This window comes from Chiloscyllium plagiosum, unplaced genomic scaffold, assembly GCF_037043375.1.
Source record: "Chiloscyllium plagiosum isolate Xiang-an unplaced genomic scaffold, Cpla_swu_hap1 HiC_scaffold_6, whole genome shotgun sequence".
Taxonomy (NCBI): domain Eukaryota; kingdom Metazoa; phylum Chordata; class Chondrichthyes; order Orectolobiformes; family Hemiscylliidae; genus Chiloscyllium; species Chiloscyllium plagiosum.
The window spans coordinates 116,611,230-116,628,970 of NW_028270144.1; the positions used below are offsets into that span (position 1 = coordinate 116,611,230).

Here is a 17,741-nt window from a genome sequence, read left to right on the forward strand (position 1 = left end):
TATCACCTGCAAGTTCCACTCGAAGCCACTCGCCATCCTGACTTGGGAATTATATTACTGTTCATTCACAGTTGCAGGGTTGAATTCATGAAATTCCCTTCCTTAGGGCACCTTGAGTCTACATACAGCACATGGACTGCAGCAGTTCAAGATGCTAGCTCACCACTAACTTCTCAAGGGCAGCCAGGAATGGACATAAGTGTTGGCCCAGACAGCAAAACTCATTTCCCATAAATGAACATTTAAAAAAATACATTGGGTTATTAATCCAGACCACTGGTGCATTATCTCCAATACCACAGCCACTGCCACAAGATACATCTTCCACAGAGTGTCAGCCCTGATTTTTCAGCATCACTTCTAACCTCTTCAAGAAAGGTATTGCTGTTGCTCCAGGATGACAGGTATAAGTCTAACCTTTCCAGCGCAACTGAATTTCTATGTTCTTGAGAGCAGGGTCCACATAAACCAATTTCTCTGATTCTAGCACTGAAACCTTGTGGAATCCAAACTGTCTAATTCAGCTGTCTTCTCTTTGAGCACTCTAGCGGGCAGAGTATAAAACTTCCAACTCTTTGGAATTGTTCCAGGTATCTCTGGGAATTAAAGGTCAATCCCCTGGACAATGCATTAGATACCGCAGCACATTCCAAAATTGACAGCAACAGTCAACAACCAGCTCCCATGTGAAGGCCCTATAAACAGGATAACCACAGTAAACAAAATGTCTTTAGACATAAATGTGTAAGAAGACTCAAACAGCCTGCTGATAATTGCAATTTTGAGTCTAATTTTAAGTCTATTCTACTGAAAAGTTTATGAAATTTATGTAGCTCACAAGTCATCCTCAGATTAAATCCATGGCATTTCCCATGGCTATCTCAATACCTAAGGGTCAATAACATGCAACACCCATTTGACTGTTCGGTTAGTTTAAGAATTAAAACCTGATGGAGGTTTTGCTCAAAAGATGTGGTTTGCAATGTGGTTTGCTGTCTCCCATCTGTTAACTGACCTTTCCATTATCCGTTGTTGTAAATGCGTTTGTGGTCATTTACCAAAATTTGCTGGACTCTGAGGTGGTTCCAGCAGCTTGGAAAACAGTCATTGTGATGCCACAGTTTAAAAAATGAGTTAGACAAAAGGCAGGTAACTATAGGCTTAACTTCTGTAGTAGGAAAAATGCTTGAACCTATCATTAAGGAAGAAATATTGAGACATCTGGATTGACACGGTTTGGGTTTATGAAAGACAGATCATGCTTAACTAATTTACTAGAATTCTTTGAGGACGTTACAAGTGCAATGGACAACGGGGAACTGGTAGATGAGGCATATCTGGATTTCCACAAGGTATTTGACATGGTGCCGCACAAATGGCTGCTGCATAAGATAAAGGTACACAGCATTATGGGTATTGCATTAGAACTGATAGAGGAATGTTAACTAACAGAAAGTAGTGTGGGGATAAATGGGTGCTTTTCTGCTTGGAGATCAGAGGCTAGTGGTGTGCCTTAGGGATCAGTTCTGGGACCACAATTGCTTAGAATTCATATGGATGATTTGGAGTTGGGGACCAAGTTTTCAAGATGACACTAAGATGACTGGTAGAGCAAAGTGTGCAGATGGCATTGAAAGTTTGCAGAGGGATATAAATAGGTTAAGTGAGTGGGTGAGGGTCTGGCAGATGGAGTACAATGTTGGTAAATGTGAGGTAATCTATTTTGGTAGGAATAACAGCAAACTGGACTATTATTTAAATGGAGAAAAACTGCAGCATGCTGCTGTGCAGGTGGACCTGGGTGTCCTTGTTCATGAATCACAAAAAGTGGATTTGCAAGTGTAGCAGGCAATTAAGAAGGCAAGTGGATTATTGTCCTTCATTGCTACAGGGATGGAGTTGAAAAACAGGAAGGTTAAGCTGAAACTGTACAGGGTGCTGGTGAGTCCACACTTGGAGTACTGTGTGCAGTATTGGTCTCCTTACTTGAGAAAGGGTGTACTGGGACTGGAAGGGGTGCAGAGGAGATTCACTCGGTTGATTCCAGAGTGGAGAAGTTTGGCTTATGAAGAAGGATTGAGTAGATTGGGACTATACTCATTGGAAGTTGGAAGAATGAGGGAGGGATCTAATAGAAACATATAAAATTATGAAGAGAACAGATAATATTGAAGCAGGGAAGTTGTTTCCATTGGGGGGTGAAACTAGAACTAGGGCAGAGCTTCAAAGTAAGGGAGAGCAGATTTAGGGCTGAGTTAAGGAGGAACATCTTCACCCAAAGTGTTGTGAATCTGTTGAATTCCATGCCCACTGAAGCAACTGAGGCTACCTTATTGAATGTTTTTAAGGCAAAATACATTTTTGAACAATAAAGGAATTAAGAGTTATGGTGAGAGGATGGGTAAGTGGAGCTGAGTCCACAAAAAGATCAGTCATGATCTTACTGAATGGTGGAGCAGGCTTGAGGGGCCAGATAGCCTACTTCTGCTCCTAATTCTTATGTTCGTATGTTCTTATGTAAATCAGTTAGCTGGTGATCTGAAGTAGTCATCCATTTCATGTTTGGTTTTAAGACTTCACGAAAGTGGTGGGGTGAAATGTCTAAACTAAAAGTTATCAACCATTTTATCAAAGACATTTAGGTGTGCTAATGATCTCATAGTATCGTCTTACACTTGCTTTCCATAATGCCTTTGAATTATTTTTGAATAAATTTATTACATTCCCACATTCTTTTTATTCCAATATTAATCTCTTTATTCACTCTTAGGGTTCTGGGTTTTCACTTCCAAACAGAAAATAAGATGGTAAGGGCAGCTTTCCCCTGATAGTTCCTTGTCACCTTGGCCCAGATTTTCTGATGGCCAGATATTTATTTCTGATGGAAGTCACACATTGGAACTGCAAGCGGGGATCAGAGCCGACCCGCATTTGCCACGGGACTATGCCTACATCGGTAAAACTATAGGAATTCATTTTGTGTTTTAAACGGCAGCCGCAGCTTAAACCCACAGAACTCAGCAGCTGCCGGTCCACCCACGTGACCGGGAGATGGGAGCCAGAGGACAGATCAAATCCACACTAGGCCAGACACTAACCATGACTCATAGACCGAAACTCCGGAGCTAATTAATATGGAAACCCATCTCCTAATCAAATCAAGAGACTGACTGAAACACACCCATATTTATCAAGACAGAACCATCCTGACACAAAGGACAGGCATCCACCAGACAGGAACGAACAGACTAATACATACCAGCACCCCAAGGGGACAAAGGGGGGGTGCTAGCCCCCAGCCCTCACAGAGAAAGACAAGCAGATAGTACCCGGACCCGTTTACATAATCCAATTAGCACCCTATTGTGTGTACACTGCAACTCTCCTGGGACGGCAGGAAACCCACCATTTGCACCTACTCCAGCGATGATGGGGAACTATCATCCCATTCATACTCAAAATCCTCACATCCTGACAAAGAAAGGTATATAATGTGTAGCAGCGTGCGGGAACAGCAGAACAGCCGATATTCGGACCTCGGTTGGTCTCCGCCGGTGTTACTGTATCAATAAACGTTACCGATTGTTGAACCGCACTCTGGGCTCGGACTGATATCATTTCATCCACGCTAACAGAACCCTGAGGATTCCCCATCATAACTGACTCCAAACAAATTGCCTGGAATATTGAAGATTCTGCTGGGAAACTCTGCTTAGACTTAGAATCCTCCAGAGGTCCTAAATCTGATATTTCAGAGGGTTCTTCAGAGGTTAAGTGAATAGTTAACCGGGAAACATTAGGTTATTCAATATCTCATCTAGCTTCTGAGTAATATTTATGTGACCCTCAACTTACCTCATGCACCCCCAATGACATCATCCCAAGACTCCTAGCAGCCCCTAGACCCTGAACTGACACCTCTCCTCCTCCTCTTCCTGAGACCATTCATACTTGACCCAATGCCATGTGTACCAATAGGTGTAATATACTCTCGCTTTGACCATGACACAACACCAACTCCTCTACCATTAGACTGACCCGCTCCAAACTGCCCCCCCCCATGTGGACCCAAACACTACTCTCTACCCAACAAACTCCATGCAACCCACCCAACTTGCACTTGATATCTCCCACACGCACCCACATACATTAAGCTGTCTATTACTCACCTGCGAATTCCCCCTTACTCTGGCATCCTCTACCAGCCTGGCACATTCCACACTTGGCACCTTACAGCCTGGCACCATACCTGCCCAGCACCATTGTCTCACTGTCACCTTATGCACGTACTGTTGGACTGCAGCTGTCAATGAGGCTGTATGTGATTTTGGGGTGTCTAAATTCCAGAATATACTAGCTGAATGCTGTGAAAAAGGAGACATGTGATTTGCCTTCCTCTGACACATTTACTCTACGACTGGAAGCACACCCCAGCATTTCTGAAGGATCCCTGACCAAGATCTCTGGTCAAAAATGCAGAGCTACACAGTTGCATAAAAAAGCAGTTGAGAGACAATTTGCCAGGCTTTTTATTTCCTGGTTTTAATGTGAGCCAGGTGTGAAGATAACCAGCAAAAATCAATTTTAACTCCAGAATTTAAAGCAACCTCGCAAATGCGAAATTTCATGGATTCTGGAGGATTTTTTTTTCAAATATTATAACGTACCCAGTTTTGTCTTTACAAAATGCAAATATTTTTTACTTCCTGTGGCAGAATATTCAAAACTCTAAAACTGCAAAAGAATTTTCCTTCAGTCATCCTGCTCACATTCTTCGTGACAGCTTTGAATGCAAAATTATCTCGGTACTGATTATTCCATTGGACAATATAGCAATCAGTTGCATTCAAATAGTGCTTTAAAGATTGTGAAACATCCCAAGGTACTTCAGAGGAGTATTATGAAGCAAATATTGGCACAGAGTTACAAAAAACTATTAAGACAAGTGATCAAAAGACAGTTCTAGGATGTCTAAATTGAGGAGAGGATTGTTTATTATCAATGACCTGGGGTTTATCATTGACCAGAAATGGAACTGGACCAGCCATATACATGCAACTAAATTTGTGACACACAAGTGCCAGGTAATGACCATCTCCAAGAAGATTGAAGCTAGCCATCACGGCTTGATATTTAAAGGTATTACTGTCACTGAATCCCCCACTATCAATATCCTGGGAGTTACCATTGACCAGAAACTGAACTGAACTGATCAAATAAGTACAGTGGCTACATGAACAAGTCAGAGGTTAGACATCCCTCCCCTCCTCACTCCCCAAAGCTTGTTCACCATCCAGAAGGTAGAACTAGCTTTAAATTGAGGGGCGATAAGTATAGAACAGACGTCAGAGGTAGTTTAATTACTCAGAGAGTAGTAGGGGCGTGGAACACCCTGCCTGCAACATTCGTAGACTCGCTAAATTTAAGGACATTTAAGTGGTCATTGGATAAATATATGGATGAAAATGGAATAGTCCAGGATAGATAGGCATCAGATTGGTTCCACAGGTTGGCACAACATCGAGGGACGAAGGGCCTGTACTGTGTTGCAATGTTCTATGTTCTAAGTCAGGAGTACGATGGAATACTCCATTGTTGGAGAATGGAATGGGTGCAAGTCTAACAATAGTTTAGAAGTTCGATACCAACCAAGACAAGTCAGCCTGTATGACTGACACCCTGCTCATAACATTAGACATCTATTCCCTCTACCTGCAGCACATAAAGGCGATACCATCTGCAAGGTACAATTCCTCAATATTCCTTCAACAGAACCTGCCAAACCTGTTTTTTCTACCATTTAGAAACACAAGGACAGCAGCTGTATGGGCACACTGCCAGATAAATGCTCTTCCTCAAACCACCCAGCATCCTCACATGGAACCACATCACTGTTCCTTCACTGCCATTGGGTCAACATTCATGAACTCTTTCTTTAACAGCTCTGTGGGTGTATGTGCACCACAAGGACTGCAGCAGTTCAAGAATATAGCTCACCATCAGCTTCTCAATTAGGGGTGGTGATAAATGCGGGCTCAGCCACTCATTCCATGAATGACCTAAAAAGTAAAAGAGAGAGGTTGAGAGGTTTTGTCCCGAGCTAAATGCTCTGAAAGTCTGGTTACCAATGATGGAGTGATAAAATGGGGCTGTTTGATTGATTCATAGATTCATCAGGATGCCCAGGTCAAACTGCTTAGTAACAATTAAACTAAGTTTACCATCAAAAGGTAAGGCTAAGCACCACAGAGAACGCTGGAGAAACTCAGCAGGTCTAGTAGCATCTCTGGAGATGGAAATAGAGTTAATGTTTTGAGTCTGACATGACTTTTCTTCAGAATTTCCTTTGCTAAACTTTCCCAGCGTTCTCTGTGTTTGTTTCCAATTTCCAACAGCTGCAGCGTTTTGCTTTTCCAAGGCTAATGATCAGCATGCTCCAACTGGTACAGTTTGTTCACAAGACACTAACTCATGATGACAGAGGGTCACAGTGATAACTCAGTTTACCTCTGATACACATCTCCAAATTCCTAAGCTCGCAGGCTGAGCTGAGGCTCCAGGTCTCTGGTCAGGCCCGAGCACCTGATTGAGTGGAATCATCGGCCAAAGGGACAACAGAGGACCCTGATGCCCAACGACCAGTGGTAGCATTGGATGGGCAACAGGGGCTATGGACCCACATGCCCCCGGCCCATGGCTCCACTGCAGACGTAGCAGCCGCAACTATGGATGCGGTGGAGGCCTGAGAGCCCAGAGACAGTCACAGAGAGCCCGGAGACAGTCACAGAGAGCCTGGAGACAGTCACAGAGAGCCCGGAGACAGTCACAGAGAGCCCGGAGACAGTCACAGAGAGCCCGGAGACAGTCACAGAGAGCCCGGAGACTGTCACAGAGAGCCCGGAGACTGTCACAGAGAGCCCGGAGACCGTTACAGAGAGCCCAGAGACTGTCACAGAGAGCCCGGAGACAGTCACAGAGAGCCCAGAGACCGTTACAGAGAGCCCAGAGACCGTTACAGAGAGCCCAGAGACAGTCACAGAGAGCCCGGAGACTGTCACAGAGAGCCCGGAGACTGTCACAAAGAGCCCGGAGACAGTCACAGAGAGCCCGGAGACAGTCACAGAGAGCCCGGAGACAGTCACAGAGAGCCCGGAGACTGTCACAGAGAGCCCGGAGACTGTCACAGAGAGCCCGGAGACTGTCACAGAGAGCCCGGAGACTGTCACAGAGAGCCCGGAGACCGTAACAGAGAGCCCGGAGACAGTCACAGAGAGCACGGAGACAGTCACAGAGAGCCCGGAGACTGTCACAGAGAGCCCGGAGACCGTTACAGAGAGCCCAGAGACAGTCACAGAGAGCCCAGAGACAGTCACAGAGAGCACAGAGACAGTCACAGAGAGCCCAGAGACAGTCACAGAGAGCCCAGAGACAGTCACAGAGAGCCCGGAGACAGTCACAGAGAGCCCAGAATGCAGAGTCACATTTGTTTTCCACATGACTGTTTGAAAATCCAGCTGTGTAATGGATAAAACAGAAAAAAAAATTACAAAAGAGATTGGTTTAGGAAATGGATTCTTTCCGTGGAACTGCCTGCAGGGAATGGACTGAAAAAGAAAAATAAAGAACACTTAAACCCCAACAACAGAATTCAGTGGAAAAAGATTTCCCCCATTTTGTTTGTCTATAGTGCGCAGACAATTTCTAGTTCTGATGACAGTTTAGACGCAGGTCATACTCAACTTCAAAGGGCAGACTTTGCAGAGGAGATTATCAGAGGCGAATGGTTGGAGAGAGCAAGATTCAAGCTAAGCTGCTCAAGAGTTGCATAACAGAATATTTGAGAGAATTAAAATAGAAATGAAAATGTCGGTGGATCTGAAGCAACACTAGCACTATAAGTCAAGGTTTTGAATACAAAAAAAATTCAGCAAAAATTCACTTTGATAACATCTGCCTTAGATTAGATTACTTACAGTGTGGAAACAGGCCCTTCGGCCCAACAAGTCCACACCGACCCTCTGAAGAGCAACCCACCCAGACTCATTCCACTACATTTACTTCTTCACCTAACACTATGGGGCAAATTAGCATGGCCAATTCACCTAGCCTGCACATCTTTGGATTGTGGGAGGAAACCGGAACACCCAGAGGAAACCCACGCGGACACGGGGAGAATGTGCAAACTCCACACAGACAGTTTCCCGAGCCGGGAACTGAAGCCGGGTCTCTGGCGCTGTGAGCAGCAGTGCTAACCATTGTGCCCTTAGTGTAACCTCGCAGGGTGAAGACATGGTGCCACAGTAGCATGGCTACTCCAAATATGCTGTCAATCCCATGACCTTGTTTTTGAAAAATGAGGAATGCTTAACAAATAGGTGGAGACTAGAGAAATAAAAACATGCCTTGCTGCATTTACAGCAGCATTTCTGTCAAGCCCTCACTGGATTCGGATTACCATCTTACCAGAAGGTTTCAGAAGCTTATCATCCCTCGGGAAGTAATTAAATTCCCACATTACATATCCATCACTTTCCCATACAAGAGCTTCTTTAGAAAGATGTTGACATGCTCGAAGCTCATGTTTCTTTTTGCAAAGTGCCAGTCATAAATGTTAAAAAAGAAACAGTTTGATTCCAGTAAGTATTCCACTCGAGGGTAGGTTGTTAAATAATGCATAATATATACGTGCCAAATGGTGCGCAGTTTGTACTTGTCACTCCACCAGCTCCCAACTACACTTTTTTTTGAATGTTATCATAACTCACTTTGCCAAGTGCTGACCTGATGCTGTACAACATATTTATAAACCAAGTTTCAAGAAAACCAAAAGGGGCCCATATGCAACTTATCTGACACCTTCACATTTTTCTCCACCTGAGACTTTGGCATGGTGTATCTTCGGAAGTTCATATTTTATACAGCACTCTATTTCCTCAACGCAAATTTGCTGTAATGTGATTGACGAATTGGGGACGGTATTGTAAAGTGCGAAATTTTAGAATATGTGTTGGCTGTGATGCGATTACAGCATCAACACCTAAAGACCGATTGTTCTGTAACACAGGGTTGCACGAGAACACAACCATCGCATTATAGAAGAACCGACTGCAAAAAAAGTGTTTAATCCATGATGGTATTGACTTTGTGACAGCAGTTGACCCTGTCGCTCTGAAGCCAAGTCAGCATGTTTGAGGACGGTCAATATTTGCTACCACTTCCTGTACTCTGATAAGTTTGGAAAGTACTTTTGTAAAGGATATTTCTTGGGAGGGATTCAATGTGTTGAGGGAAAGGAATTCATTTCTAGTCGACAACTGCCTGGGCCATTAAGGATGGGCAATAAGTGCCAATGGTGCTCACATCCCATGAATACATTGGAAAAGGCTTAACAGTGGGATATACCTGGCACAACGTAAATACCTGGATGTTGAAATATTAACTTTGGCATGGAGTGAAAGAATCACAGAATCCTTACAGTGTGGAAGCAGGCCATTCAGTCTTTCGGGTCCACACCAATCCTCTGAAGATCATCCCTGTGACCTTGCATTTCCCATGGCTAATCCACCTAGCCTGAACATCCCTGGACACTATGGATAACTTGGCATGATCCATTCCCCTAACCTGCACACCTTTGAACTGTGGAAAGAAACTGGAGCACCAGGAGGAAACCCACACAGACACGGGGAGAATGTGCAAACTCCACACAGACAGTCACTGGAGGGTGGAATCAAACCTGGGTCCCTGGTGCTGTGGGGCAGCAGTGCTAACCACTGAGCCACTGTGCTGCCCAAAGCTGAGGTGTTCCTGAACAGCAGGGAAGAAAAGTTGGTATGTGTCAAAGTACCAGATACTTTCTAGTTGTACTCTGGAATGAACTGTCTGACTGCTTCCTTTACAGTGAAACAGAAAATTCAGATGTAGGAATCACAAGTAACAGGTTAAATAAACAGCAGCAGGTACTGGTGTGGGTGATGGTTTCACTTTGTGAAAGAAACACAAGGGAATCCAGAGAGAAATGTGGAACATAGAACAGTACAGCACAAGAACGAGCCCTTCAGCCCATGATGTGGTGCAAAACATGACGCCAAATGAAACTAATCCCTTCCGCCTGCCCTTGGTCCATATCACTCCATTCCTTGCATTTTCATGTGTTTATCTAGAAGTCCTGTAAATGCCCCTATTGGATCTGCCTCCACTACCATCCCTGGCAGCATGTGCCACACTCCTATCACACAGTGTAAAAAAACTTGCCCCTCATGTCTCCTTTGAACTTTCTCCTCTCATCTTAAATACATACTCCTTAGTATTAGACATTTCAACTCTAGGAAAAAAAGATTCTGACTGTCAACCCTATCTATGTATCTCATAACTTTATAGATTTCAAACAAGCCTCCCCTCAGCTTCCGCCACTCCAGAGAAAACAACTGGAGGCAACGTCCTGATCAACCTCTTCTGCCCTCTCTCCAAAGCCTTTACATCCTTACTGTAATGTGGCGACCAGAATTGAACACAATACTCTAAGTGCGGCCTAATCAAAGTCTCAAAGCTGCAACATGACATCCTGACTCTTGTACTCAATTCCCTGACCAATCTTTACTACCTTCTCTACTACCCTATCTACTTGCTGGGCCACTTTCAGGTCGCTCCGAACTTGAACCCCAAGATCCCTCTGTACGTCAATGCTGTTCAGAGTCCTGCCATTAACTTCATATTTTTCCTTAATACTTTGATCTCCTGAAGTGCAGCACCTCACACTTACCCGGAGTAACTTCCATCTGCCAAGTACCATATTAATCTTTTTAAATGTTATTTTATCTTGCAATGTCAGCAGTATTGGCAACATTAGCATCTGTTGCTCACCCTGAAGTGTCCTTGAATTGACTCTTTCGCTCGGCCATTTCAGGAGACAGTTAATCATCAACGTTACAGCTGCTGATCTGGGACTCACACATCAACCCAGACAAAGTAAAAATTATGGATTTCCTGCACTAAAAGACTTGAAATCGCTGAAAGTCAGTCTGGAATCCACATTATAAAAGGGATGTGATTGCACTGGAGAGGGCGCAGAGGAGATTAACCAGGGTGCTGCCTAGCCTGGAGAATACCAGTCTTGAAGAAAGATTGGATAAACTGGGGTTGTCTTCCTTAGAGCAGAGGAGATTGAGAACGGACGTGATTGAGATGGATAAAATTATGAGGAGCAGAGAGAGAGTATATACGAAGAACTGTTCCCCTTTCAAAGAAGGATCAATGTCTGGGGCATAGATTTAAGGCAAGGGGCAGAAGATTTCGAGATTTAAACCCAGAGAGTGGTGAGGAACTGAAACTGACTGTGTGCAAGGGTGGTGGAGGCAGAAACCCTCACAATATTTAAGTAGTTAGATGTGCAATGGTGATGTCTAGGTGTACAAGCACACAGACCAAGTGTTGGAAAGTGAGAGTCGAAAAGTTAGGTGGATGTTCTTGAGACATGACAGATCAAAGGGCTGTGTTGTACACCTGAAAGACTTAGTCACCTGGGGGTTTTAAGAGGAATAGTTTGAAGAGTTTCTCCAAACTTCATCTCTCACCCACTACAGGGAAACCCACTGAAATTCATTCCCCTCCTCCCTCCCTATATTAGCTGAGCTGAAATTCCAACTTTTGTAAGTGCTGCATGGAGTCAATTAAAACTCATCAGCTTTACTCTTGCAAAATATTTCATCCAATATTCGATAGGAAAATGACACTGAATCGTTCATAATTGGTAGAACACAGAACAGTACAGTACAGGAACAGGTTCTTTGGCCCATCATGTCGGTGCTGATCATGATGCCGTTCAAATAAGGCTTTACAATATTAGTGAAAAGTAAGGATGACTTAGACTTATACATGTATTTATAAAGTGTCTTGCCAAATGACTCCCAAATGTTTTAAAACATGTTAAAGTGCAGTCACTGTTGTAATGTAGGAAACACAAATGCGCAGTTTGCCCACAACTAGCTCTCAAAATCTAAATTTTGAGATGTTGCTTGTGGCATAAATATTGGCATTTATTGTGGGATAGATGCTGAGGAACTCCGCTGCTCTCCTTGAAAGTCATACCTTGGGACTTTTACACACATTGATTCGACAGTGCCTCGGTACAATGGAGGATTTGAGTTATGAGGAGAGGCTGGATAGACTGGGTCATTTTTCACTGATGTATGGAAGGTTGAGAAGTGACCTTATAGAGATTTATAAAATCATGAGGGGCTTGAAAAGGTGAGTGTCAAGTGGTTTTTCCCGAGGGATTTCAAGACCAGGGAGCATATTTTTAAAGTAAGGGGAAATTTAAAACAGATTATTTTTTTTTTACACGGAGAGTGTTTCCTGTGTGGAATGAACTTCCAGAGGATGTGGTGAATGCGGGTACAGTTACAACATTTAAAAGACACTTAGATAAATACACGAAGAAGAAATGTTTGGAGGGATATGGACCAAGCGCAGGCAGGTGGTACTAGTTCAGTTTGGGATTATGGTCGGCGTGGACTGGTTGAGACAAAAGGGTCTGATTCTGTGCTGTTTGACTCCATGACATAGAGTGTTGTAATTGCTATCATGAAAGTGCTCTCCCACTATCACCTTAAGCCCATCTGGCTTCATTCCCAAGAATTCAGTGTAGAAATGCAGCGTCACATATTGGACTTTTTACATTCTGATATAAAAAGCACGCCTGAATACATTTCAAGAAATCTTCCTCCTCTAAACCCTTTAACACACTGACTATCGGAAATAATGTTGGACGAGGTGAAATCCCCTAATATTTTTATACACACTTCAGTGAATTGTCTACATCTCTGTTTCTCTATTGCTCGTGTTTGGGGTCTATACTATTCTCACAGCAGGGCGACTGCCCCCTGCTCCAAAGCTCTGTCCACAAAGTTTCACTTGAAAAACCTTCCAAGATATTGTCTCCCTTTACAGCAGTAAATTATTCCTTAATTAATAATTCAACACAATCACACATTTTACACGCTTTTCTGTCCAGCCTGAAGAGGCTATACTTGGGAATGTTCAGTTGCCAGTCAGTCCTGTCCCTCCTTTTCTCCAGTCCCAAGTGGGTCCTCTCCTAAACACCTGTCCTCAACGTCAATGATTGTGTCAGTGTTGCTTCCTACTTGCATTCCGAACTTCTAAAATTAGTCAACTGTACTTCCAATTTCCATCCTTCTCTCAACTTCACCTGATCCATTTCGGAGTCTTCCTTTCTTCAACTGCCATGCCTCAATTTCTAGGGAAACGGTCGACTAATATTCATCGCACGGTCACCGACTCTGTTACCTCGAATACACTTCCTCACAGAGCCAGCTTTTTGGAAGGATTCAACACCTCCATTCTATCCGCCATCATTATTCATACGATGCTACCTTCCACAATGGTGTTTCCAACATGCATTCATTCTTTTGTCTTCAACCAACAATTCTCAGGGGAAAAGAACAGGAAATGACATCACCGGAAATGATGTCACCGACCCAAGGAAACCCAAACACATAAATAAAAAGTGGGCCATACCACCAGTGCTTCATCTAGAGGCTCAATGATGATGTTACCTAATATGGTGACAAAACATTTGAAAATGAACCTTCTAGCTCAGTGAGTAAACGTATATCCAGCACCTCAACCTGAGCTACAAATCTGCTCAAAACTCGCTAACTATTCTTTGTGCTTCTTCACTACAACCATTACCACTCAGAAACAGACCCTTTGGTCCAAAACGTCCATGCTTAACAGACATCCCAATCAGACTGAGCTCCATTTGCCAGCATTTGGTCCATATCCCTCTAGACCCTTCCTAGATGCCTTTTAGATGTTATAATTCAACCCATCTCCTCTGGCAGCTTGTTCCATAACACATTGCCCTCAGCATGAAAAAGGTGCCCCTCAGGTGCTTTTAAAATCATGCTACTCTCACCTTAAACTGATGCCTTCTAGTTTTGGACTCCCCCATCCTACGAACAACACTTTGATTATTCACCCTATGTATGCCCCTCATCATTTTACAAACTTCTAGAAGGTCACCCCTCAGCCTCACTCTATAACTCAAACCCTCCAGTCCCATCAACATCCTTGTCAATCTTTTATGTTTAACAACATCCTTCCTATAGAAGGGTGAGAGACTTGTGCACAGTATTCGAAAGTGGCCTCACCAATGTACGCTATAGCGCAACAGGACATCCCAACTCGTAAGCCAATGCACTGACCAATAAAGGCAAGCATGCCAAACACCACCTTCACTATTCCTGCCTACCTGCAACACCACTTTCACAAAACTATACATCTGCACCCCTCGGTCTCCTTGTTTGGCAACACTCCCCAGGACTTTACCAAAACTGTATAGGTCCAGCCCTAGTTTGCCTTACCTAAATGCAACACCCCACATTTATCCCACTTTGCCTTTTGTTTCGTAACACATTTATGTCTAATATCCTTCTCCATGACCCCTTCGTATTTAATCACTCCCTCCTGCGAACCTCTCCATAAAGTTCCCTTTATAAATTAATTTATTCATGGGAGGGTTTTTACAACAATTGACTACGGTTTCATTGTCTTTTTAGGTTAGATTTTAACTCTAAACTTGAACCAAATAGTCTACTCATCTGCCAAGGTGGGATTCAAATCCGCATCAGTTTATTTTTATTTCATTTGTGGGACATGGTGTTACTGGCTGGCCAGCAGTTATTGCCTGTGCCTAGTTGCCCTTGAGGTGATGCTGGTGAACTGCCTTCTCGAATCACCGCAATGCACATACTGGAGGCTGACCCACAATTCCAGGATTTTGATTCCGTGACAGGGGAGGATTGCTAGACCAGTGATGCTAGCATTATGCCACCACCTTTTATTGCATTTGCCCAATCCTTTCACTAAACCATTAATACAATTACCACCTCTCTTCGTTCCCGAAGAAGTCGCATTGGACTTGAAACGTTAACACTATTGCTTTCTGCAAAAATGCTATTAAGGCTGCTGCTCTAGCACTTCCTGTTTTGATACCAACTCGACAAAACTGTCCACCTGTAACGATAGGGCTGGAGTTGCTGTCTAGCGCCACACCCAAAGGAAAGCATTTCCCATCAAGAAGCATTCCACCTTCGCAATCCCAACATCATTTACACTCTTCAAACACTTTCTGATGCAGAGGCAAGTGAGCAAACAAGGCAGTCAACTTAATGCTAAAATCACAAATGAAGAACTCCGTGCAACTCAAGGTGACAGTAATTATTTATACATATTAATACATAGTTTCCTCAGTTTTCATATAGCATTCAAATTGCATACAATTTAAAATCTATATTTATAAACATGAACCTATCATTTTAACATTAAAGTTCATTTACAGAAACTACAATGTTAATAACCAACATCACTGTCCATCTTCATTAGTGGAAATGCTCGTCTATATATGTATATCAACCAATTAATTTTGCCCCTCATTTGAAAAAGGATCAATGTCTATGGAAAATTGCAGGGAGAAAATTACTGCTTAATACACAAAATGGCATCCAGAAATGGTTCAGTGTGCTTCATTTGTATATTTATAAAGCCATGGTTATGCAGGAGCTTCCTGCACTGTGACTCACTCCTTTCTCTTCTGTTGCTCTGCACCAACGTGCTGAGGGCCTGCAGCACTGCTCTGCTGGACCTGGTCTTCTGGTCATACAGCACATGCTCAACCAGTAGAAGACCACATCCTAAAAAAAACCAGAACAACTTAACTCAACAGTTAAACTTACAGAACGATTTGATCAATCAGAAAACTTTCAGAACACTTCAACCAACAAAAACAAAATCACATTGCAACACGTGAAGAAAATAATTTCATAAGCAAAGATACTTTAAAATGTATGAGCGATAAACAGAATGAGAACAGAATAATGTAACGATTTTCCAATGAATGAGATGTATAGGAAAAAGACAAAATAATCAAAGTAGGTGAAAATGAAGAAGATGGCAGTACAGTGGCAGCTAGTAATCTAGATCAGTGTTTCTCAACCTTGCCGTATTCAACGCCCCCTTCTTATCCTTGAAATCATGCAACATCCTCAAATCACCAAAGTCTGTTCTTGCACATATAACTGCAATATACTGTAGTGCTGAAAACGGAAATATGTTTTATATACAACAAAAAATAAATGTTATCATTCGTGTTATGCAACTATCCATCTGCACACAACAATGTCCTTCAAGGTCACGGCAGTCTTCCAAGTGATTGGTAAGCTCTCTACAAAGTCGTTCAGTGCCCCCTTTGACTTCAACGCCCACTGAAGGAATGCAAACGCCCCTCAGGGGGCACTTCCACCCCCATTGAGAAACACTGATCTAGATAGTCAACCAAATGCTCTGGAGACATGGCTCCAAAATTTAACTAGACATTGAATTTAAATTCAGTTAATACAATCTGGAATTGAAAACTGGCGTCAGTAGTGGTAACCGTTTACTATTGTTACTTGCCCTTTACGGAAGGAAGTCTGCCATTTTTATCCAGGTTGTGCTAAAGACGATCCGCTGCAATGTGGGTAACTTGTAACTACCCTTTGAAATAGACTAGCAAGCCATTAATTCCAAGGGCAATTAGGGATGGGCAACAAATGCTGACAATGCCAGCAATGGCTATGTAACATCAGAGAATAAAGAATCAGGTTAAAAATGTGGCTGTTCGGTAAAGTCAGAGAGACAGAGATTAAGTAATGATTTAAGGAATATTCAGGGTATGAAATTACTAAGGGAAACAATTGAAATAGTAAGTATAAGTGGGGCGGCACGGTGGCTCAGTGGTTAGCACTGCTGCCTCACAGCACCCAGACTCCCAGGTTCAATTCCAGCCTCGGGTGACTGTCTGTGTGGACTGTGCACATTCTCCCCGTGTCTGCGTGGACTGTACACATTCTCCCCGTGTCTGCGTGGTGCTCTGGTTTCATCCCACAGTCCAAAGATGCGCAGGTCAGGTGAATTGGCCATGGTAAATTGCCCATAATGTTAGGTGCATTAGTCAGAGGAAAATGGTTCTGGGTTGGTTACTCTTTGGAGGGTCGGTGTGGACTGGTTGGGCCAAAGGACCTGTTTCACACTGTAGGGAATCTAATCTGTAATGCCAGAAGTGAGTCCATAAATGCTTTCCTAGAATCTCTACAGTGTAGAAATAGGCTATTCAGCCCAACCGACTCTCCAAAGAGCATTCCCTTCCCTACTCTATCCCTGTAACCTTGCATTGCCCATGGTTAATTTCCCACCTAACCTACACATCCCTGGACACTATGGGAAATTTAACATGGTCAATTTGCACTTCTTTGGACTGTGGGAGGAAGCCCGCACAGACATGGGGAGAACTTGCAAATTGCACACAGACTGAAGCTGGAATTGAATGCTATGAGGCAGCAGTGCTAACCATTAAGCCACCCTTGTAGGAGGTAGGAGCAGGTAGGCAGAACCCAGACAGTACGTACTTCAGAGGAGACTCAATGATCTGGTAAACCTTTCCATGCTGTGCAAAAGGATTGTACATAATGTCACTTTTAAAAAAAAGTTTCTATAATATACCACCATTTTGAACCAACTTTAAAATATAATTTTTGTCCTGGATTTGGAATGCAATGACTGAATCCATTACAAGAACATGTCAATGAATCATTTCATTGTTCAGAATTTGAGTATTGCTGAAATAAGACATGTCAAAATACTTCATCGTGTACTCATCAGAACATTTCAAAAAATACAAATTCAAG

General features: G+C 43.1%; 1 protein-coding gene across 2 annotated transcripts in view; it reads right to left on the reverse strand.

Annotated features, from left to right (window-relative positions):
* Window positions 1-15,222: 15,222 nt before the first annotated feature.
* The window catches only part of asmtl (acetylserotonin O-methyltransferase like), a 53,055-nt gene continuing 50,536 nt past the window's right edge, over window positions 15,223-17,741 (reverse strand). For both annotated transcript variants that reach the window (XM_087988387.1, XM_087988388.1), the window contains exon 14: window positions 15,223-15,710. In XM_087988387.1, coding sequence (XP_087844513.1) covers window positions 15,496-15,710 — 215 coding nt within the window. In that variant the 3' untranslated portion in view covers window positions 15,223-15,495. The remainder of the gene's footprint in view (window positions 15,711-17,741) is intronic.